We start from the raw sequence: 23,392 nt of genomic DNA on the forward strand, positions 1-23,392 counted from the left end.
GGGCTAGAAGGAAATACTGGCTGGGGAAGACTTTCCAGACCAGTGCCTGGTCTCTTAGGTTCTGTTCTTTCTTCCTCAGTGAACCCCCATTCCCCTCATGCCTCACTACCTACCCTCCTCCTACCTGCATTCTGGGCCCTAAGAATGGGAACAATTCAAGTCAAGACAGAATCCTTAGCATGTAAATTGTCTGAGCGGCACCACTGCACGCAAGGCCTGCATACCTGAGTTCATTCGACAGACATTAGGTAAGCACCTCTTCGTGCCAGGCTCCAGGGAGAGGACAGAGACACCTAATACATGGTCCCTGCCTTCAAGGAGTCCGCAGTTAGGACAGGCAGACACATAAACAACTATAACGTGCTATGTCCCTCCATCATGTGTTGCCTATACGTCTCTGTTTGTATATATGCCGTGTCCATACCCGGGGCTGTCTCTATGTGCGTAACCGCAGATGTTCATCACCTGCGTGTATCTGATGATCCGCTTGTAACCTGTGTCTGTCCCCATGGCAGGCTGCACACCTCAGCCAAACCGGTTGGAGTGGGTTGTGCTGAAATTTTTGTTTGTGTCAATGGGACTTGGAGGTGAGTCAGGGAGGGACAAGGATGGGTGGGGTGGTGTGGGGGAGAAGAAGAGTGAGAGTGAGGGTCAGAGTGAGTGAGTAGGGGAAGGAGGGAGTGGGTCAAGGTGGGAAGGGCTGGGGGCGGGGTATCAGGAGGATGGGTTGGGGGAAGGAGCAGATGAGAGGGTTTCTTAGTGAGTAATATCCTATTTGTCTGCAGTGGGATCCCAGGTCAAAGAGTCAGAGGCTGGCAGGGAGACCCTCGGGCTTTGGGAGAGATAAGAGTGGTTAATAAATCAGAGTGGAACTCGTTGCAAGCATGGATGTGGACCAAATGTCTGTAATCCATTTCTATACAGCTTTGTTTCTCTGTGTGATATTAAGCTATTCTTGATCTGCTCATTGCCTTGGCTTCTTTGTACAGAGAAGTGTTGGGAGGTTGACTGACGTTGTAGTGGAAGATTACTGATAGGGGACTTGATTCCATCCCCCAGGACCAAGGCTATTGCAGGTAGAAGCTTCAAGGTCCTTCTTCCTGCTCCTCCCTAGGACTCTCCTCACGCACAGAGGACTGGGAAGCGATCCCCACACAGAAAACAGGTACTCCTGCAGCTTTTCCTCCACTGCAAATCGCCTTTGCTCCCCCCCCAGCTGGAGCTTCACTGTGCCCAGTATTAGGATGGTGGCATCCTGCTTTCCAAGAGATTCCATCTAAACATTGCCATGTGCTGTGCTGTTCCTATTTGCCTATCCTGCAGGCCCACTGATCCCCAGTACCCAGTCCCATCCCTTAGTGACAACCACACTTCCTGGTTGCCTAACAACATCACTTACAGTTCAGGAGGCTGGATTTGCTTGTTCCTAAAGAGTCCTGAAGCTAGAGTGAGGAAGTAGCTGAACATACGGCACATTTGGGCCCTGTATCTCAGTAGGCCACTGTGTGCAGAGCCCCCGCCTCCTTGCTCTCACCCCATGGACTCTCCAAACTTCTGTAAACACATGGTCGTAGAATCAGGGACCAGGGCATGGGTAAAGAGATGCCTTATTCTTTGACCCTGTGGTCTCTGGCTAGCACTTTTAGAAGGCTCTAGAAATAGGTCCTGGCTGGCCCAGGACAAGAGTAGGAGCCCTCGTGGAAATCAGAGTCTTCCAAGTGCTGACAAAAGCAGCAGAAGATGCAGTGGTTAGGAGGAGGTAAGAGCAAAGTTTAAGTGGGGTCCTAAGAATTTGATGAGAGAATGGATTCTAGTGAGGACCCCAAGCTGCGCTCCTCTGCATTCTCCCCATCCCTGTCCCCACCGCTGACCACAGAAAGAGCCAGGCTCCTCCCAGGAGCTCACCTGTTGAGGAACATGCATGTAGGCAGCCCCCAAGGGCCAGCCCAGCCTGCAGAGCCTGCACCACCAGGGCATTTTCAGGTAACACCTGGCCTCTGTAGTTTCTCACACTCATCTCCAGGTATCCAGCTTAGATGCTGAGGGTGTGGTTCCTCTCTAAACCAAAGACTGCCACTTCCTGGCCATCAGCTTGGGCTCCTGCCACCGCCCAACTTGGCTTCCCTAGGGGAAAGCCTCCTGAGGCCCTGCGATCAAACATCACCCTTGGAACAGGCCCTGGGGGAGGCAAGACAGCTGCGGAGCAGAATATGGGGCCGCGGATGGAGAAAGACACCATGAGACCCAAGGGCTGTGGAAGCCTGGAAGAGGTGGGATCTTAGGGGGAAGAGCGCAGAAGACCCCAAGGGGAGAGGGCCAGTGTTGAAAGGACTCTGAGGGAAGACGTTAGAGGAGAGGGGTAGGAGCTGAGAGGACATGAGCAGCAGTTGGGAATCAGAGGAACCAATAGGACCTGGGGATTCTCGTAATTAGAGAGTAGACTTTCTTTTGAAATTTGTTAGCAGAGTCCTCCTTCTGTATGGCCCAGGAGTATTCACCTTTCCATCACGTCAACTCTAATTCCCTCCTTTCTCTCCACACCAGAACCCAAAGTTACCTCAAACCTGCAGCTCCGCCTGTTTCCATTATCAGTGCTCAGCACTCAGCAGGCAGGTGTAGCTGCCCTGGTCAGAGGCCAGGATGTGGTGCAGCTGTAGAGGAGCCCTAGTCTCAGTGCCCTGGGCTTTCTCTGCCTCATCCTGGAAAGCAGGGGCTGGGTCTTCAGGTTCCGAGACACCCCCAAAGCCCCAGTGCTGCAGGACTAGTTCTTGGCCTTGGTCTCACTGCACTAAGAGACTCGGACCCTGTCCTGCATCTGTTTTCAGTCCTAGAGATAGCAAAGTTGGGAGCCTTTGAGCCGAGGATGGAGGAGGTAGGTCCCAGGCTGCGGGAGAAGCAGGGGTGGAAGCCGAGTAGAGCATGCCCCTGAGTCCCTTCTGAGCATCTTCCCCATACATCCCCAGATGGACTTCATGCTTTCCTTGCAGGAACCCCTGGTAACTGCCCTCCAGCCTCACCCTGAAGCCTTCCTGAACCTCAATTTTTCCATCAATTCTAGAAGTAGCATACAAGAAGAAGGGCTAGGGATCAAGACACAGGGCAAGAGTCCCTTGCTAATGATAACTAGTGAGATAACTAACTAGTGATAACTAACTAGTCCCTTGCTCATGAAAACTAGCGAGATCAGGAAGCATTGGCTATAAGGAAAGGTAGAGGAACAAAGACCGGAGTCTCATCTCCCCGTGCCAGCCTGCTTCTCTCCCTGGGCCCAGGCCTCCATGCTCTAAGGTCCTCAGTGGGGAAATCCTACTCCCTGAAAAGGCCCCTTTTGTTGAAGCTCACTCAGGACCTCATCAGTAATCAATACCCTATGACTGTGCCCAGGGACCCCAAACTGGTTCTACTGTTCTAGCATACAGCCAAAGGGGGAGAATCCTGGCCACTCCTAGAAGGTTCCAAAGCTCCTTGCAGAAAAGTCAGATGGTTGGCTCTGTCCAGCAGGAGAGAGAGGGCAGGGGCGACAGAAGGGCAGAGACCCAGAGAGAAAAACACAAAGTAGATATGGTGAGAGAGATCTCAAGGCACCGTGAGACAGGTCGAAACCTAGAGATAGATACAGAGAGGGAGAAACACACAGACACACAGATACACACACACACACACGAGTTATTGAAGGGGGTAATTCAAAGAGATAAGAAGCTGAGACAAAATCTGAAACAGAGACAGAAATACCTAAAGAGAAATTTCTGGACGCCTACTTGCCCACTGCTGGGATCACTCAGGTACTTCCCTCTTCCACCCTCAATTTCCACCACTCAACAATGACCCATTGATACTTTCCTACTCAATATCGCCATGTCCCTCAAAAACTCAAGTTTTCCCCATCCTTACCCCACCTCTCCATCATTCTCTAACTCATCTGATTCCCACTCCCCTCCACCCCAAGGCTGCTCACAGTTCCACTTCTCTCACCAACTACTTTCAGCTCACGTCTCAATCACGTCTCAAGATCTGGCCTCTTGAAATCTCTTTTCCTGGTCATTCCTCTGTCCTCCTGTTTGCCCACGTCCTTATTCTGGCTGAGCTGAGAGCAAAAAGCCAGAATTGGGACCAAGAAGACATGGGGCCAGGAAATCAGCTATAGGCAGAATGAACTGTGGGAAAAATGTAGAAAGGCCAGAGGACAATAAAGGAAGAGCCGCAGAGACCGCCTGAAGGATGGGACAGCCTGGGAGATGTAGGCAGAGGCAATTGAGAGAGTCTTGAGAGTGTGACTAAGACCCCTAGGGTCCAATTGTTGGCTTTTTGTGTGTACTGAACAATGCTGTGAACCAGGGATGGTTCCAGGGTCAGAAAATGAGGTTAAGGGGAGGAGAAGTTAGACTAAAATTTTTTTTTTTTTTTTTTGCGGTACGCGGGCCTCTCACTGCTGTGGCCTCTCCCGTTGCAGAGCACAGGCTCCGGACGCGCAGCCTCAGCGGCCATGGCTCACGGGCCCAGCCGCTCCGCCGCATGTGGGATCTTCCCGGACCGGGGCACGAACCCGCGTCCCCTGCATCAGCAGGCAGACTCTCAACCACTGCGCCACCAGGGAAGCCCCTAGACTAAAAGTTTTATGAAGGTTTGAGACGAGGGTGTGTAGATTTGGGGCTGGGACAGACATCTAAGACTAAGAAGCTGAGTTTCAGGGATCCTTGCTTGCCAGAAACAGCCAACTGAGGAAACCAAACTCATAGGATCACATCAGGATTCTGAGACTTTCAGAATGATCAGCCCCCACTCCCACTCCTGGACAGAGGTTGTCCCTGTGCCTTTCAGTTTTTTATCATTGACGGGGTCATTATACACCACTTATGATGCTGCCCTGGGGTGTCAAGTGTTTGTCAGACAAGTACAAATTGGCTTATTTTCTTCCTCTCTTTTCTTCTCCTTCTTCTTCTTCCCCTTCTCCTCCCCCAGTTTCTTTTCTGCCTCCTCCAAAATACGGGCTTACTTCAGACTAAACAGGGGAGGTAGGATTCCTCCCCCAGGTCTATGTTTGGAGCAGCAATGGACGGACACCTCTAGCTACTAGGTGGAACTGGAGGAGGTGCAGAACTGGGAGGGGACAGCCAAGGAGCAATGTGAGGTTCAGCCTCCATGTTCGAGTGAGATGACAACTGCTGAGGACTCAGAGTTGGAGTGGCAGCTGGGAGGAGAAGGAAAACAAAGCTGGGAGAGAGGAACTGGAAAGGCCCCTGGGGTGGGGAGTTCCCCGTTCTATCCAGGAGACTGGCACGACAGTCAAAGACTTAAGCAAAAGCAAGAGCCTAAAATGGGCATATAGGCCAGTACGGTTAAAGCAAAACTGACACCACCCACCAGGCAGCTCCTCGCTGAAATCCTAGGAGTATGACAGATCTGAATCCAGCGGTTGGGAGGTTAGCCAGTCAGAAGATTTAGGGAAAAGGCTGGCTTTCAGATTTCAGCCAAGGATGTTAGAAGTTAGTGATTTTTTTTTTTTTTTTTTTTTTTTTTTTACCATGGTCTGGAAAACTGAGGATCCTCTTTGTCAAAATCTGGGAAAGCTATAGTTGGGTGGGCAGAGACTTTCAAAGCTACTACTGGGTCTCGGCTTTAAGGTATAGGTGGGGAACAGGTCCTGGTATCTACCAGTCTCTCTAAATGTGCCTTCCTGCCCATACCCTCCTCATGCTATTTTCTCTAAGGACCAAGAGTTAGGATCTGGAATGGGAAGAGCCCTGCCCTGAATTACATGTCCAGCCTCACTGCAGCTCTAGCCACTCTCTATGGCCTCCATTTCTTGGGCCTGATGGGGATCAAGTTGATGAATAGAAACCAAAGGCAAAAGTAAGCAGTCATCACTCTCATTTACAGACCAGCCCTGGGGGACACAAGTCCTGTTTCTGTCCCACCCCAGCTATGCTGGGAGTAGAAATCTGTCTGCATTTTCACCAGTAGCTAAAACTAGTCAGCTTGGATCTGGGCCTCTTCATTCTTCACTGGGTCTTGAAGGGATAGAGTCAAGAAGCAGCTCAAGGACCTGGCTTGAATAAATGGAAGATACCAGGGAGGGGCAGGAGTTTGTTTTTCTCACTCCTCGCCTGCTTCACCCCCATCCAGCTTCTAAGACTAGGCAGCTTCTGCCCTGGATCTTATCAGGAGAAACTCCCTGACCTTAATTCTGAGTTCCAGATGCCACGGTACCTCAATTTCCTCCTGCTCTATGAGCTTATGAGACAAAAGGAAATAAGGAGTTACTCTTCCTAGGACTCAATAGTGAAAAGTTCTCCAATGCCTAAGGTATTTTCCGTCACCCTCAACCCAATCTCTCTCTCTCTCTCTCTCTCTCTCTCTCTCTCTCTCTCTCTCTCTCACACACACACACACACACACACACTCACTCACTCACTCACTCACTCACTCACTCACTCACTCACTCACTCACTCACTCTACAATGGGCCCTGAGAGACTGGGTTCTACTACCCTCTAGTGGCCAGAGAGGAAAGGGCTGTCCCACCCCGTCGATCAAGACCTTCAAGACTTTACCACGGTCTTTGGTCTGGAAGACACCTAGGGGATAAGCCAACAGCACTTTTTTTTTTTTTTTTTTGCGGTACGCGGGCTCACTGTTGTGGCCTCTCCCGTTGCGGAGCACAGGCTCCGGACGGGCAGGCTCAGCGGCCATGGCTCACGGGCGCAGCCGCTCCGTGGCATGTGGGATCTTCCCGGAACCCGTGAACCCGTGTCCCCTGCATCGGCAGGCGGACTCTCAACCACTGCGCCACCAGGGAAGCCCCAACAGCACATTTAATAAATGAGAAAGAAGAGGCCTAGAGGAAAATAATCACTTTGAGAGTCAGGGTATAGTTGGGACCGGAACTCAAGTGTCCTGACTCCCAGGTCAGTGCTTAATCCACTTTCACTGCCTCCCCTCTGACTTTTGTCTCCCCTTCCTAGCTTATCCCTGGGGAGGTCAGAACGAATCAGAAAAACGCCCCAAACGCCAAAGCCAAAAAGGACATGGTTCCTCCTCAACCCTTGCAGAGCAACGCCTGCACCTGAAACGTCATAGTCCCAAGTGAATTCACATCTTGGATAACATGGGTCCTTCTGAGGAACTGGCTGTCCTCGGACTTTCCGAATTTAACAGACTTTCAAGATTTTTACTGACCTCGCACAGCTCCTGTCGCCATGGTGACAACACTAATTCATGGTGGCTACCCAGGTCTCCTGTCTCCACGGTAACCAGTGCTTTGCGACCTTCAGTTTGCAGCGGTCGTGCTGCAGCCGCTGCAGTGGTTGCTGGGCGACGGCGGAGCGAAGCAGGTGGTTTGAGGTGGGGACCCGGACAGGCTTCCGGTAGGGGTGTAGAGGTGGTTCCGGGGAAGCCTGCGCCCCCAGGTAGGGGTGCTCCGGGCCGCCGGCCCCGCAGCCCGCCCCTCCCCGGGCCCATGGCCGGGGCGGTGGGTGGGACAGGGGGCTCAGGCTGGACTTGGCGGCCGGTGGCGCGGGATCCGCTGCTGGCGCGGGCCTTTCATTCATGCACCGAACTGCGGGGACGGTTCTATCTGGTGGGGGGTCTCCTAGCCGGAGGAGCGAGAGAGCCGAGCAGTGATATGGTGGTCTTCGATCCGGCTGAGGGCCAGGCCGTGCGGGTGGGAGCCCGGGGCGGCCCGAGGCGCAGCCACCACGACGCGGCGCCGGTGGGCGGGCGCTGGCTCTGTGTAGTGGGCGGCTGGGATGGGTCGCGCCGCCTGGCCACAGTAAGCGCCCTGGACACCGAGCGCGGTGTGTGGGAGGCGTGGACCGCCGCCCCCGGCAGCTGCTCCCCTGCCGGCCTCAGTAGTCACACCTGTACCCGCCTCTCCGACCGAGAGCTGCGGGTGGCAGGCAGGGAGGGCGGGACTCGCACTCAGCGTCGTTATGGAAGCATCTACACGTTAAGGCTGGACCCTGGCGCCCGCACCTATTGGTATGACACCCCTTGCCCAAAACCTTTCATGCTCCCTCACTTACACTCTGGAAAAACAGCTTCGCAGGCAATTTATCTAATATCCTCACCCTAGAACCCTCCTTCCCCGGGAATCTTCCATGTCTAAGATAGCTGAACTCTCATCAACATTACGCTCCCTCTCAACCGAACTACATATGGCACTGTCCCATGTCTCCTTCCTATCCTTGGCAAGGGGGTTGGGGAAAAGGCAGTACAGCGCTTATATTTTAAAGAAAACCCAACTCAGGCCTGACTTTCACAGCTATAAGGAAGAAGGCTACCACACAGTCTCACGTTCAGGTCACTGCGCTGCCCTGCTCCGAAGTCCTGGGCCCCACCCAGGTCACCAGCTATTGCTCTTTGGGGGCTGCAACTCAGCTGAAGCAGAAGTAGCTGGGCATTGGAGTCATGGGAAGATTAAGGTATTATCTGCTCACATCTTGCTAAGGGTGGAAGGGGGCTAAAATGGGGCTGCCCAAATCTCTGCAGACAGTCCCTTCTCTCCCCCCCAAGGAGGAACCACCTGCTGCCCCCCGTCTGACGGAACAGCTTGCAAGTCTCGTGAGCAGTGGGCAGGGGTCCCAGCAGGGGCCTCGAGGATTCCGGCATCACTCGTGTTCTGTGGTTGGGCCCTTTGCTGTGCTGTTTGGTGGAGAAACTCTGACTAGAGCCCGAGACACCATCTGCAATGACCTCTACATCTATGATACCCGTGAGAAGGGGCTTAATGGTTGAGAAGGGGAAAAGGTGGGAAGATAGGAGAACCTGCAGACTACAGAAAGAAAGAGGATGGAGTAATGGGGTAGGGAGAAGGAAGATTTAGTCGACAAATTAAAGGAATACACAGAATGCTAAATTTTTAAGAGGCCCACAAATCCAGTGAGGAGAAAAATAATGAGCAAATCTTTGGTCTTGTTAAGAGCCCCATGGGAGCCAAAGCGCTACTACCTCAATAACCACTCTCTGCCCTTACCCAACAGGAAAGTCTCCTTCTCTGTGGTTCCACTTCCCCTGTGCAGACCATGGACTAAAACGCGTGGGCCATCGGACCTGCCTTTGGAATGATCAGCTCTACCTGGTTGGGGGTTTTGGTGAGGATGGCAGGACAGCTAGTCCACAGGTTTGCATTCTGGACCTCTTTATCTGAAGAATAGTGCCAAGATACACCACCAAGCCTCTGTTTGTTTTGTTTTTGTTTTTTGCGGTACGCGGGCCTCTCACTGTTGTGGCCTCTCCCGTTGCGGAGCACAGGCTCCGGACGCGCAGGCTCAGCGGCCATAGCTCACAGGCCTAGCCGCTCCGTGGCACGTGGGATCTTCCCGGACCGGGGCACGAACCCGTGTTCCCTGCATCGGCAGGCAGACTCTCAACCACTGCGCCACCAGGGAAGCACCAAGCCTCTGTTTTGTTGCAGACTCATAAGCTTTAGTTATCACCAGAGCTATCTGCCTCATGTCAAATGCTGATTAAATTTCAACCTGAGAGTTAACGTTTGTTTCTGAATCTTTTGGCGGGGAGGGAAGTAAATAAGGAGGTGCATCTTTATTTGCAAGGTAAAGGATAAAATATGGGACCTAGTTTGATATTGTGAGCCATTAACCAGATGGACCCCAAACCACAAATCATATGCTTGCCCATGCCCCGTGCAAATTCTACCCCTAATACTGGGTGAAAGCTTCAGGCTAGAGCTAAGCATTCTGAACAAAACATTTAATTAACAAAAAAAAATTACAATAGCAGAGAAAATAATAACAATAAAGAGAAATTAGAAGAAGTGGGAATCAGGGTAGAAAAAAATGCAAAGGCCTCAGTCTCTAGGAGACCAACACTCCAGCTGAGCTGGACTTAGCCCCAGCCCCATCTGAGTTTTCCTTGGCTCCTGGCTTCTCGTCTTCCCCCATGAGACGAATATTGTGCTTTTCCCGGAATTCATTTAGTTCTTTTCCCTTTGCCTGAAGCTGCTGTGTCAGTGTCTCAATGATCTTCTGTATCTAGAGGGCAAACGACAGGGATTATGTAAGGATTTCAGGACTCCCTTCCCCCATCTGTTACAGACTATGGTTGGGGGAAGTGAAGGAGTGATGATACCTCTAACCTCAACTTTAACCAAGTATTAATAGTAGAGCCCAGACACAAAAAGTATTCCTTTCTTTAAAACAAGGTTTATAAGCTGTAGTATACGTAAGAATCACCTGGGCTGCTTATTTTTAAAATGCCACTTCATGGCTCCCATCCCCAAAGGTTCTGAATCAGTGGGTACAGGAGAGGGTCCGGGAAGCTGCATTTTAAATTAGTCTTCCAGGTGATTTGGATATACGTAGCCATGGACTACACTGTGAGAAACTCCACTCTAACCACCTCCCCTCCCCCAATTCAGCCAGAAAAGAGGCATAGTCAGCAACTCCTTTGTCTAAGGAGTTAGCCGTAGCATAACTAAAGAGCATAGGCTGATAGGCTATTTATGCTGCCTTCAACACGAGTTCCTACCCACACTTTCCTCCCCCACATTCCCTAAAGCCCTGGCCTCCCTTTCCTTACTCCTTGGTTGCCCAGAGCATCTACGCAGGGATTCTTGCTCACCTGCTCCTTGTTGTTCTCCAAGGCAGGCAGCACCTCTTTGACAGTCCGCTCCACCAGTACCCCTCCAACCATGCGGTAGCACTTGCGGGTCTCATCTACCTCCTTCAGAGTATCGATCACTAGGCTGAGGTAGGAGGACAAGGCAGGATCTGAGAATTCAGTCCCACTCTGCTGCAACCCTCTCTTACAAAACGGCCCATCCCCCCCCCCCAAAAAAGGGGCCCATCCGACTCTCCTGTTGTTTGCTTCTCCCGGCTTCCTCACCTGTGCTCATTCAACTCCATCTCCAGCTCAGCTGCTTTGGATGCCAGGCCACGCTGTTCCTGCCGAAGGCGGTTGAAGCCAGCGATTACCTAAGAAGGTGAGAAAGAGATAAAGGTGAGAGAGGGGACAGTGGAAATGGCAGAGGGTCAGCATAGGATAGCAGGCTTTACAAAGATGCAGTAGTAGACACCTATCTTGGAAAAGGAGTAGAACAGTTTGCAGTTTCTAAATTAAGTCTGGAATTCCATTCACCCAACACTGAGTGCCTACTAGGGGTGAGATACTTGCTAGGCCATCTTGCAGCTTAGTTCGGTGAGGATTAGGCATTTGTTACATAGGAATGGGGGCGGAGAGCTACTGGAGCACCTACAGTGGAGCTTAAACTTGCAGGTAAAGAGGGATGTCAGGAAAGGCTTTGTAACGAGTAACTTTTTTTAATTTTATTTTATTTATTTATTTTTGGCTGTGTTGGGTCTTTGTTGCTGCACGCGGGCTTTCTCTAGTTGCGGTGAGCGGGCGCTACTCTTTGTTGCGGTGTACGGGCTTCTCATTGCGCACCGCAACGAAGAGAAGTGGCTTCTCTTGTTGTGGAGCACGGGCTCTAGGCGCGGAGGCTTCAGTAGTTATGGCACATGGGCTTAGTTGCTCCATGGCATGTGGGATCTTCCCGGACCAGGGCCCGAACCCGTGTCCCTTGCATTGGCAGGCGGATTCTTAACCACTGCGCCACCAGGGAAGTCCCATGTAACGAGTAACTCTTGTTTGGGTCCGCCCAGCAGCCCTCCCATTAGGCAAGTGCCCCTCCTAATTCACTGGGGTTCTTGTGAGGCTACTAATCACAGGGCCCTTGCTCTTTGACCACAGGGGCAGTAACCTATATTCTATACTATAGGAATTGAATTTGGGGTAGAGACAAACAGGTACAGAAGGCAGCTGGAGCTAAGACACCTATAGTTGTCCTATAAAGATGGTCCTCCATTCCTATTCCTAAAATCCCCAAAGCTGCCCTAGTTATTGAACTCTGTGTGGCCTAGTTGTTTAATGTTCCTTTTCACTGTGTTCAATTCTGTGACCTACCACCGTCCTTCTAAAACACTCTTTAAAAAAAAATAATAAATAAGTTGCCCAAAGCCTGCATCTGTAGCCTCTAAACCCTAACTGATACAGGCTTCCTGAGAGATAATGCCTTAACTGAAGCCTGAAGGATGAGAACCTGGGGGTGGGGGTGGGGGTAGTGGTACAAAAGAAGCATAATAACACACATAAAGACCCAAAGAAGTGATTACCACCAGCTTCCTGTTCCCCAGAAACTGAGCAGAGAATTGAACAGTGTGAAAATCAGACAGGGTACTAACACCACCACCAGCATCACTTCTAGTATAGGGCTCTGAGGACTGTATTTGGAAAGACAAAAGACCAGGTTTCAAGTTTTGCCTCTGCCACATTTTGGCTTTATGAACTCTGACAGACTTTTAGCCCTGTTCATTCAACCCTGGCTACACATTAGAATCACCAGGGGACCATTTTTAAAATGTGAATAGTGGAGCCTCAGAACAATTACACAATCACTGGGAGTGAGGCCCAGGCCTCAGTATTTAAAAAAAGATGTCCCATGAAATTCTCATGTGCAGCCAGAACTGAGAACCACTGGGTTAATGTCTCTGAGCCTTAGTTTCCTAACCTGTAAAAGGGGATGATACCTACTTCATAGGGCTGTTGTATCACGTGAATGAATTAATGTGAAACGGCTTTGTAAGCAGTGAAGTGCATTAATTACTATTATTACCTTCTCTCCAAACCCAAAGTGTACCTTGGACCCTCCTGGTCCACTGAGAGCAGTGAGCCCATTCATTCAAACCACTGCCAAATCTCTCACTCTCATTTACATCATCTCTAGTCTCACTGCCATCACTGACTAACCACCTCATCTTTGCTAGGGTCCCTTATCTCTAGCTCTTTCGCTCCGCAAGATTCATATACAGCTAAGATAATCCAAATGACTGTCCTGTACCACCCCTACAGCCTTTCTACTGCCCAATAAATGAAGGAATAAATTTGACTAGGAACTTGTCATTAGAGCAACTTGTTTCCTTCTCCCATCCATCATCCTTTCATCTCAATCCACTCATTTCAGCAAACGCCTTGGAAATCTCACTCATCTACAAGCTGTTTTTCCTTCACCTTCATTGCCTATATCAAAACTCTTCCATTTATAATTAGCATTTTCTCCACTGTCAATGTTACAGATCAAAATACTTTCCTCTAAGAAAATTCCACAACTAAACTAGACTCTAGATGTTCTCCTAGCACCCAAATGACATCCACTCTTCTGCATGTATGTCGTATTTAACACACACTAATGAACGCAGCTTAAATGTCTAAAATTTCTGAGGCCTGAACTTATTTTCCTTAGTAATTAGTAGGAATCTACTTTTCAACCACCAATTTAACACTATAGGCAAAAAGATTTTAATTCCAACTTTTCTTCAAATACTTTTGCTAATTAACCACCCCTATTTCCTCTTGGTCCAGTTATAGAGTTTATTACAACACCAAACTAAAGTAAATATATCTAAGTGTATGAGTTATCCACAGTTGTTATGGAAAATTTCAGCCACTGATGCACTTGAAGAAAATGAAATCTCTTAGCAGCTGACAACTAACTTTTAGTTAAACGCAAAATAAGCTGATATTAACCTGCCATCTCTGAGGTCTGCCAGGTAATGAAGACAGAGAGGCTATGCTCTATTCCCACATTCTTCCTCCTAAAATACAACTTACTAGTGGTTTTCTCCCCTATGGCTTGACCTAATTTTCCTTCCCTTTCCCTTATTTCGTGTTCTCCTAAAGCAGTCTGGCATGAGTAGGGATGGCCAGGTCACTGTTGACTCTCTCAACCCTATTAAATCATCTAACATATAAACATCCCTGCTGAAAAAGAATCCAATTAAAATACCAACTATTTTTCCTTTTTTTTTCTTTTGGCAGTGCGGCACAGCATGCGGGATCTTAGTTTCCCCGACCAGGGATGGAACCTGTGACCCCTGCAGTGGAAGCACGGAGTCCTAACCACTGGACCGCCAGGGAATTCCCTATTTTTCCTATTCTAAAGTAACTTCAAGCCTTACAACCATGCAGAGCTCTTTACATTTTCATATTTGGCATGTACAAATAATTTTACACAGGACACAATCATCTTTTTTTTGTTGTTCCCAGTGATTAAGAATCCACCTGCCAGACATAGAGAATGGACTTGAGGACACGGGGAGGGGGAAGGGTAAGCTGGGACGAAGTGAGAGAGTGCCACTGACATATATACACTACCAAATGTAAAATAGATAGCTAGTGGGAAGCAGCTGCATAGCACCGGGAGATCAGCTCTGTGCTTTGTGACCACCTAGAGAGGTGTGATATAGGGAGGGTGGGAGGGAGGCTCAAGAGAAAGGGGATATGGGAATATATGTATATGTATAGCTGATTCACTTTGTTATACAGCAGAAACTAATACAACAATGTAAAGCAATTATACTCCAATAAAGATGTTAAAAAAAAAAAGAATCCACTTGCCAATGCATGGGACACGGGTTCAAGCCCTGTTCTGGGAAGATCCCACATGCCACAGAGCAACTAAGCCCGTGTGCCGCAACTACTGAGCCTGCACTCTAGAGCCTGCGAGCCACAACTACTGAGCCCGAGTGCCACACTACGGAAGCCCACGTGCCTAGAGCCCATGCTCCGCAACAAGAAGCCACCGCAATGAGAAGCCTGTGCACCACAACAGAGTAGCCCCCGCTCACTGCAACTAGAGAAAGCCCGCCTGCAGCAACGAAGACCCAGTGCAGCCAAAAATAAAATAAATAAGATAAACAAGTTAAAAAAAAAAAGTTCACACACACAACTGTAAAAAAAAAAAAGTCAAACTATTTCCACTTGATTTATTTTGGTTTTCTTTTCTTTCTTTTTTGTTTAATTGATACCATATAATTTTGATAACTTTGGGGAAAATCTACAATCATTACATTTATCCCCAAAAGGTCCTTTGGTCTTCTCATCTACATGATATTTACTCTTATTGGGTTCAATGGAACAATAAAAGAGGTAGAGAATTATGACTGGATGCATCTGGAAAAGCATTTTCTGGGCTATTGCTGCACTAAATATCTTCTTTTCAGTTCAGTGCCCCCTTTTCTGACAAACATACTCAACTCTAAAAATTTCTCCGACCTTATCAAATGATGATTTGACCATCGTCAAATGATGATTCTCATCCCTTCTCTTCATCAAATATTTTAGGACTAGTCTACATGCACTACCTCCACTTCCTCACCTCCCAATTCATTTTATTTATTTATTTTTTTGGTCAGGCCATGAGGCTTGCGGGATCTTAGTTCCCCAACCAGGGACTGAACCTGGGCCATGGCAGTGAAAGCACCGAGTCCTAACCACTGGACCGCCAGGGAATTCCCAAGTTACTTTTTTGTTGTTGTTACTTCTCTTTTTAATCTAAGTTTTTTCAAAAAAAATGGAGATATCTGCCTCATAGGATGTTGAGAGGATTCATTAATTACATCAAGGACTTAGGACAATATCCAGCATACAACAGATTGTCAATAAACAGTGCCTGCTATTATTATAAAACACCTCCCCCTAAATGTCCTATGGATACCTTAAACTCAGGTCATTCAAAGCTGAATTTTCTTTTACTCCATTTTAAACTGCTCTTCTTCTTGTCTCCCCTATTTCTGCTAGTGACATGACTCTAGCCTGGTAGGAAACCCTGGTTTCATCTTTGGACACACCCTTATCCCATCAACTGCCAAATTTATTGCCTCTACCTCAGCAATTTTTCTTAGGCTTACTGACATCACCCTAGTTGAGGCCTTCATTACCTCTTGTCTGAACTACTGCAACAGTCTTCTAAATTATCTCCCCATTTTTGGACTCTCCAAATCCATCCTATACATTGTTGCTAATTTAATTCTTTTAGCACTTGGGTGACATAGAAAAATATTCGTGATATATTATTAGGCTTAAAAAGCAGATTACGGGGACTTTCCTGGTGGTCCAGTGGTAAAGAATCCGCCTTACAATGCACGGGCCGGGGGTTTGATCCCTGGTCGGGGAACTGAGATCCCACATGCCAAGGGGCAACTAAGCCTGCACACCACAACTACTGAGCTCATGCGCTTCAGCTAGGGCCCACGTGCGGCAAACTACACAGCCCACACACCCTGGAGGCTGCATGCCACAACTAGAGAAGAGAAAACCCACATGCCACAACTAGAGAGAAGCCCGCGTGCCGCAACTAAGACACGATGCAGCCTAAAATAAATAAATAATAAATAAATCTTTTTAAGAGAAAAAAGCAGATTACCAAACAGCAAATAGTGTATAATACTAATTTTATAAAATTAAATATGTAAAATATACAGGCCCTCCCTTTCCATCTACACACACATATACAAAAATATAAAGGAGGGGGGAACCTCTCAAAGGATATATTTCAAAATGGTAAGAATAGTTACCTCTGGATAGTAGGATCATAGGTAAAGTAGGATCATGGGTAATTTATTTCTTATTTTGTACTTCTTGTGTTTTCTACAATTTCTAAAATGAATGTGTATAATTTTATGTAATAAAAAAAAAATTAATAGTATAACATATACCCTTCTATGTCTCCCTCACTGCTTACATTAAAAAGTCCTGAATTCTTTGCCATGCAAAGACTCAGCTTGCTTTAAGGACTACATCTTTCTAACTTATAACTCATGATTTAGCTAAACTAGTCACTGCACTTCATGTCAATGTATGCTTTCCTCATAGGGTAAGATCTCTTCTTACCCTATTTCCTATATTCTATTTCTACTGTCACCTGTTCAAATTTATCCAATCCTTCCGGCTCAGCCCAAATATCTCTAATAGGATTATGGTATAAAAAATAGGTCTGTCTGATGCTCAAGGCCCTCAATTAAAAGCCCTGCTCTCCCAGTTACTGACACTGGGTAAGTTAGCTAAAGCCTCCGAAATTCAAACATCCTGAGGACAATACTGCTACTTCAAATGGCAGTAATTAAGTAACAGAAGATAAAACAAGTAAAGTGCCTAGCTCAATGTGCCACTTGCCTCCATCTTGTCTATATGGCTCAAATTTTCACCAGTGATAAGTATAATATTTTTTACCCAGTGTTCTCTCTGGAACACAAACAAAGGCCAGAGAATGTTAAGCAAGGAAAGCCTCAGAACTCAGTTACCACAATTCTTCAGTCTCTTTCGAGGGCTTCTTTTTCTCTACCACCCCTTAACTATTAGTTTCACTCCTGTTCTACTTCTTTGTTCACTTTCTGTACAAACTGTAGGTGATTTCATCCACAGCCATGGCTTTGTCTACCATCTATAAACTTATAATTCTCTAATCTGTATCTCCAACTCAGATTTCTTTCTGTAACTCAAGATTATAAATCAAACAACCTGCTAAATGTCTCTACCTGGATATCCCACAAGAAACCCAAATTCAAACTTATTTTCTCCCCAAACCTGTCCATCTTCCTACATTCCCTGTGGCACCATCAAAAACAGAAACCTGAGGGACATCCTAGATTCCTCTTTTATCTCTTTTTCTCCACGTCCAAGTCTTGCAGTCCATCCCAAACTTTAAGTCCACCTGCATCCCAAACATGTCAGGCAGTTTCATGCCACAGTGTTTTTAAACACATTATTCCCTCTACCTAGAAAATCCTCCATTTCCTTCTTTGCTTGACTAACTTCTCTCATCCTTTAGAATTGAGCTGAAGGATTATCATTTTTACAAAACAAAGTAATTAACACTTATTAAGCACGTAGTATATTCCAATCACTGTGCAAAACACTTTGTATGCGTTGTCTAGCCTAATAATTGAAATACAGTGAGGTAAGCACCATTACGTTTCCACAGAAGAAGACCAAAAGAAGTAACTCATGGGAGGTCATATATAGGTAGTAAAAGGTAGAAATGTTGATTCAAATACAGATCTATTTGAACCCAGTGCACTCATTACACTCTTAGCCACCCCACTATACCACACTTCCCTTTCCCACCCACCCCCCAATCTCATAATCTCCTGCTTAGTTAGAGGTCCCTCCTCTAGCTGCCATTAAGAAGGCCCGTGAGGAACATTATAAAACTTACTTTTTGGCAACCTAATCAAAAAATGGGCAGAGGCCTAAATAGACATTTCTCCAAAGAAGACATACAGATTGCCAAGAAGCACATGAAAAGCTGCTCAACATCACTAATTATTAGAGAAATGCAAATCAAAACTACAATGAGGTATCACCTCACACCAGTTAGAATGGGCATCATCAGAAAATCTACAAACAGCAAATGCTGGAGAGGGTGTGGAGAAAAGGGAACCCTCTTGCACTGTTGGTAGGAATGTAAACTGATACAGCCACTATGGAGAACAGTATGGAGGTTCCTTAAAAAACTAAAAATAGAACTACCATACCACCCAGCAATCCCACTACTGGGCATATACTCTGAGAAAACCATAATTCAAAAAGACACATGCACCCCCATGTTCATTGCAGCACTATTTACAATAGCCAGGTCATGGAAGCAAACTAAATGCCCATCAACAGACGAATGGATAAAGATGTAGTACATATATACAATGGAATATTACTCAGCCATAAAAAGAAACGAAACTGGGCCATTTGTTGAGACGTGGATGGATATAGAGACTGTCATACAGAGTGAAGTAAGTCAGAAAGAGAAAAACAAGTATCGTATATTAACGCATATATGTGGAACCTAGAAAAATGGAACAGATGAACCTGTTTGCAGGGCAGAAATAAAGACACAGATGTAGAGAAACAAATGTATGCACACCAAGGGGGGAAAGTGGCGGGAGAGGGGTGGTGGTGGGATGAATTGGGAGATTGGGATTGACATATATACACTAATATGTATAAAATAGATAACTAATAAGAACCTGCTGTATAAAAAATAATGTAAAATTCAAAAAAAAAAAACTGTTTGCTTTGTCTTTTCTCAAATGAGTCTGTGTTAACTTGAAAACAAGGTCTATTTCATTTATCTTTTTCCCTGTACCCAGCAGAATGTCTGACACATGGCAGACCCTCAAAAAGTATTAAGTTCCTTCTCCCTTGCCTTTTTCCCCCTAAGTCAGAAACTATCTCTTCTTTCCTCCCCAAAATTCCATAGCACTTTATATCTCCCTTAGATATATTTCTGCCTCACATTAACATTTTGTATGTCATATTTTTCCCACCAGACTATAAGCTCTTTGACTGTAGGGGTCAGTTTTAAAGATCTTTATGCAAATACCTCTGCCTATAGTAACTGTTCAACAAATAACTGATAAATGAAACTATAATTTAAAAAGCTGTTGTTGGGGCTTCCCTGGTGGCCCAGTGGTTGAGAGTCCGCCTGCCGATGCAGAGGACACGGGTTCGTGCCCCGGTCCGGGAAGATCCCACATGCCGCGGAGCGGCTGGGCCCATGAGCCATGGCCGCTGAGCCTGCGCGTCCGGAGCCTGTGCTCCGCAACGGGAGAGGCCACAAATCATAGTCTCTCTGCAAATAAAGCACTTTTAAAAAGTTTTTTAAAAAATAAAAAAAATTAAAAAAAAAAGTTGTTGTTTTGACTACGTTTCCCTATTACGCAGATTTCTTCCCACCCCTAGTAAACACTAGCCCCACTATTAGCAAACCATGGTTCCCAAGCCACAAGGGGCTTTTCTGATTAATTTATCAAACGTTTCCCGGTGCTAGGCAAGGCACTAGGGGAAATGCATGCTCGGATTCTTAGTAAAGGATTTCTGGTCTCTAAAAAAAATTCAATCTAGTAATGACTCCCGAATCAAAATAGTATGAAACACTAGACTGTTCGAGTATGTGAGTCACGTGTCTCTGCAGAGCGATGACGATTTTCAACGTGGTTTCAGGGTCCAGTAACAGACTACACTCCCAGCCGTTGACTAATCCCCTGGGATTCGTTAGAAGCTGCCTTGCCCAGCCATACCCTGTTTGAAGGTGCGGAGGAAAATAGGGAAAGTGACCACCCATCTTTCCTCAGACTTGCGCATCCTCCCAGACCCTGCTTCTCAGAGCTTTTCTATCCCCCTGGCTCACTCAACACCCCGAGGGGGCGTGGCTTTCACCTACCAATCCGCCTACTCTCTCCCCGGGGGCTCGGCTAGCTTCTCCAAGGACCCGCCCCTCTCTGGGTGGCCACGCAAATGTGGCACTGGAGTAAAGGTCTGCACCAGCCACAGGCTTCCCTCGTTTTCACATCGACTCCGGACCCAGCCGGGTTGCCCTCCTTCGCGTTCCCTGCTCCCCACCTGCTCTGCTGACACCGTCCCCTTCCCCGCGCCGCTCCCGCTGTTCTTGCCAGTGCGACCGCTGTTCTCCGCCATCTTCACCGCCTGCTGGGCTTCCGGCCTGCGTAGCTCAGCCCACCCGCCCTGCGTCACGTCCGGTCTCGGAGTTACCGCCCTTTCGCCCCCAGCGACCCCACCTCCAGGCCGCTCTTCGGTTCGGATCCTGCGAATCGTTTTGGTCGTATCTTCATGTAGGACCTCCTACCTATACCAACCGCTGCGGTGACTCTCACCTGCCATGCTTTAACTTGTGCAACAGAGACGCTGCCCCTGGGAGAGGCGGGGAAGAACGGGTTAACTGGAGAGTGGGGCGCGGGTTGGGCCCTGGGTGATGAGGAACGAGGGAGGGTGAACTTCCCCTCAGAGACTCTGGTGGGAGAAATATGCTTTGCGTCAATAAAACTGTGCAGGTGCACAGTCAAGAACAGAGGCTGGGAAAACCAAAGAAGTATCTTGGAGATGACTTGTGAACTGCGGAAACATTTGAGGAAAGAGGCTTCAATTTAATGTGAGATCAAAGCCCTTTCCTCCATCTTCCCACTTTATGAGCTCTTCCGGTAGCCCATAGTTACTTATGGTACAGAGTGTTTTGAAGACTTGGGGGGTTTTACAGGCGGGGCCCTGATTCAGCTTCACAGTATGAAGAGAGAAGTCAGAGGATCTTAGAAATTTATTGCTTGAGAGTGGGGTTGGTGTCCTGATTTCTCACCTTCTTCAGGTTGGGCTTCATCATCAGGCCTCCTCACCAGCTCCTGTCCCTTTTGTGTCCTGGACTCCGGATACCTCGACTCTCAGTACTTTGTGCTCAGCCCAGGTAACATGTTTTGTTGTGTTCTCAGTGCCTGGCATGTAGTAGATGCTCAATAAATGTTAAATGTATGGATGGTGGGAAACACTGGGGTGCCAACTATCACAGAACATTTGATCAGTGGGTCATTGTACCATGGGTCACTGTGCCCTGTAAGAGCAGATTCAAAGGAAAGTCCAGCCTTCCTGCCTCCCCATTTTAGCCTCTTATCATTAAACTTGGGTTTCCCCATGCTAGTCAGTCTGAGTCCTGCCTGTGCCATTTACAGACTCAGAGCCATGGCTGTCTCCTCTTCCTCCTGGGAACTACCCCTGGTGGCTGTGTGCCAGGTAACATCGACACCAGACAAGGAGCAGAACTTTATAACATGTGCTGAGCTGATTCGGGAGGCTGCCAGACTGGGCGCTTGCCTGGCTTTCCTGCCTGAGGCATTTGACTTCATTGCACGGAACCCTGAAGAGACGCTTCACCTGTCTGAGCCACTGGGTGGGAACCTTTTGGGAGAATATACCCAGCTTGCCAGGTATCAGGGAAAGGGGGAGGGAGAAGTAGTTTCTTTCTGGGTAATGTCCCAGGATTGCCAGATATGAGGGTAGAGCCTTGAGAAGAGTTGTCAGTGTCCCCTCCCCCTCAGGGAATGTGGACTCTGGCTGTCCTTGGGTGGTTTCCATGAGCGTGGCCAAGACTGGGAGCAGACTCAGAAAATCTACAATTGTCATGTGATTCTGAACAACAAGGGTGAGACTCTTCAGCCTGCCTCTTCTCAGGCTCTTCTACCTAAGATTCTCCAGAATTCTGTGTTGTTTCTCAACTGTTTCCTTGGCCAAGGGTTTTAGGGGCGTTTGTATTTCTGTTCCTAGCCTATAAGCTACCTCCTCTTTGGGAGGAGAGGAACTAAGCTGGGCTTCTAGAGCACCAGCACTGAGCACTCTTTCTCCCTCTTACTCAAGGGTCAGTAGTGGCCACGTATAGGAAGACGCATCTGTGTGACGTAGAGATTCCAGGGCAGGGGCCTATGCATGAGAGCAACTCTACCATACCTGGGCCCAGTCTTGAGTCTCCTATCAGCACACCAGCAGGCAAGGTGGGAGTTGTGAAAGGATGAGGGTGGGAGAGGAACAAGAGGGAGGGGAATAGGAATATTTTGAAGTGGTAGTAGAGGATAGAAAGCCCTAAGGAGTGCAGTAGCGGGGTTATGACCCGATGCTGTGACAAACAGGGCGGGAGACTAAATAGGCTGTTTTCATTCCAGATTGGTCTAGCTATCTGCTATGACATGCGGTTCCCTGAACTCTCTCTGGCATTGGTTCAGGCTGGAGCAGAAATACTTACCTACCCTTCAGCGTTTGGATCTGTTACAGGCCCAGCCCATTGGGAGGTAAGAGGACACCTCTTTAGAACATAAGGGCCTTCTCTTACCTCATTCTCCTCCCTTGGCTCTACCAGTTAAAAGATTTTCTTCTCCTTCCCACCTAGTGGGAAAATTCATTTCCCCAGATTGTTGCCTCTCAGAATAGTTAACATAGTAAATCGTTCATAGGCAATTATCAGAATGGTCACAGTGGGTAGATTGGCCTGTAATGTCCATGGCCTATCACTTCCCTACTAGCTGCTACCTGTATTTAAGTGAACGCCTATCTCCTCCATCCCCAGGTGTTGCTGCGGGCCCGTGCCATTGAAAGCCAGTGCTACGTAGTGGCAGCAGCACAGTGTGGACGCCACCATGAGAAGAGAGCAAGTTATGGCCATAGCATGGTGGTAGATCCCTGGGGAACAGTGGTGGCCCGCTGCTCTGAAGGACCAGGCCTCTGCCTCGCCCGAATTGACCTCAATTATCTGCGACGGTTGCGCCAACACCTGCCTGTGTTCCAGCATCGTAGGCCTGAACTCTATGGCCATCTGGGTCACCCACTGTCTTAAGACTTTTGACTTCTGTCCGTTGAGACCCCCATTGTGAGCTGGTGTTGCTATGACTTGTAGGCAGGACCCAGTTGCAGCTCCCCTCACTTGGAGAACCTTGTCTCTCTTGCTGGAACACAGGCTCAGCTTCTTGGGAAAGAAGAAACTTTCACCTGAGCTCAGATTTCAGTTTCAGAAAGGTGGAATTTTATATAGTCACTGTTTATTTCATGAAAACTGAAGTTATGCTGAGGGCTGAGCAGCACTGGCAATGAAAAAAATATAATAATCATAAAGTCTGTGTCTGGATATCTCTTTTGGGAGCTGAAAGGGGAGGTGGTATTGTACCAGCTGGACTAGACTCCAGTTCTAGGCCTCCTGACTCATTCAACATGCCTCCCTATCTAAATAAAAGTGCGACACTCAGTGCATGTCCCAACCCCATGCTCCCAAGCTTGGG

General features: G+C 47.9%; 4 protein-coding genes and 1 long non-coding RNA gene across 8 annotated transcripts in view; 3 read left to right on the plus strand and 2 right to left on the minus strand.

Annotated features, from left to right (window-relative positions):
- LOC137219589 (uncharacterized) overlaps window positions 1-580 on the plus strand; it is a 3,441-nt gene extending 2,861 nt beyond the window's left edge. Inside the window, exon 3 of the long non-coding RNA XR_010941172.1 lies at window positions 80-580. This is a non-coding gene — a long non-coding RNA (uncharacterized lncRNA). The remainder of the gene's footprint in view (window positions 1-79) is intronic.
- The window catches only part of NECTIN4 (nectin cell adhesion molecule 4), a 26,769-nt gene extending 19,459 nt beyond the window's left edge, over window positions 1-7,310 (minus strand). The window contains exon 1 of the mRNA XM_067728381.1: window positions 7,176-7,310. Within this exon, the coding sequence (XP_067584482.1) occupies window positions 7,176-7,197 (22 nt within the window). The 5' untranslated portion in view covers window positions 7,198-7,310. The remainder of the gene's footprint in view (window positions 1-7,175) is intronic.
- KLHDC9 (kelch domain containing 9) lies at window positions 7,090-9,486 on the plus strand. Its single transcript, XM_067728389.1, has 4 exons — window positions 7,090-7,976; window positions 8,260-8,419; window positions 8,511-8,709; window positions 8,978-9,486. The coding sequence occupies exons 1-4, from the start codon at window positions 7,105-7,107 to the stop codon at window positions 9,142-9,144; spliced, it is 1,398 nt and encodes a 465-aa protein (XP_067584490.1). The 5' UTR covers window positions 7,090-7,104; the 3' UTR covers window positions 9,145-9,486.
- A 200-nt stretch (window positions 9,487-9,686) lies between these two features.
- On the minus strand, window positions 9,687-20,343 carry PFDN2 (prefoldin subunit 2). Its single transcript, XM_067728414.1, has 4 exons — window positions 20,187-20,343; window positions 10,842-10,930; window positions 10,578-10,701; window positions 9,687-9,988 (listed from the first exon to the last, which is right to left on the minus strand). The coding sequence occupies exons 1-4, from the start codon at window positions 20,259-20,261 to the stop codon at window positions 9,812-9,814; spliced, it is 465 nt and encodes a 154-aa protein (XP_067584515.1). The 5' UTR covers window positions 20,262-20,343; the 3' UTR covers window positions 9,687-9,811.
- On the plus strand, window positions 20,297-23,233 carry NIT1 (nitrilase 1). 4 transcript variants are annotated; one of them, XM_067728399.1, is made up of 7 exons: window positions 20,297-20,447; window positions 20,944-21,039; window positions 21,302-21,556; window positions 21,668-21,771; window positions 21,984-22,117; window positions 22,286-22,411; window positions 22,687-23,233. In XM_067728399.1, the coding sequence occupies exons 3-7, from the start codon at window positions 21,312-21,314 to the stop codon at window positions 22,951-22,953; spliced, it is 876 nt and encodes a 291-aa protein (XP_067584500.1). In that variant the 5' UTR covers window positions 20,297-20,447; window positions 20,944-21,039; window positions 21,302-21,311; the 3' UTR covers window positions 22,954-23,233. The 4 variants fall into 4 exon arrangements, with proteins under 4 accessions (XP_067584500.1, XP_067584497.1, XP_067584501.1 ...); XM_067728396.1 differs by having other exon boundaries at window positions 20,314-20,416; XM_067728400.1 differs by having other exon boundaries at window positions 20,405-20,518.
- The last annotated feature ends 159 nt before the right edge of the window (window positions 23,234-23,392 follow it).

Source organism: Pseudorca crassidens, chromosome 2, assembly GCF_039906515.1.
Source record: "Pseudorca crassidens isolate mPseCra1 chromosome 2, mPseCra1.hap1, whole genome shotgun sequence".
In the NCBI taxonomy this organism is placed as follows: Eukaryota; Metazoa; Chordata; class Mammalia; order Artiodactyla; family Delphinidae; genus Pseudorca; species Pseudorca crassidens.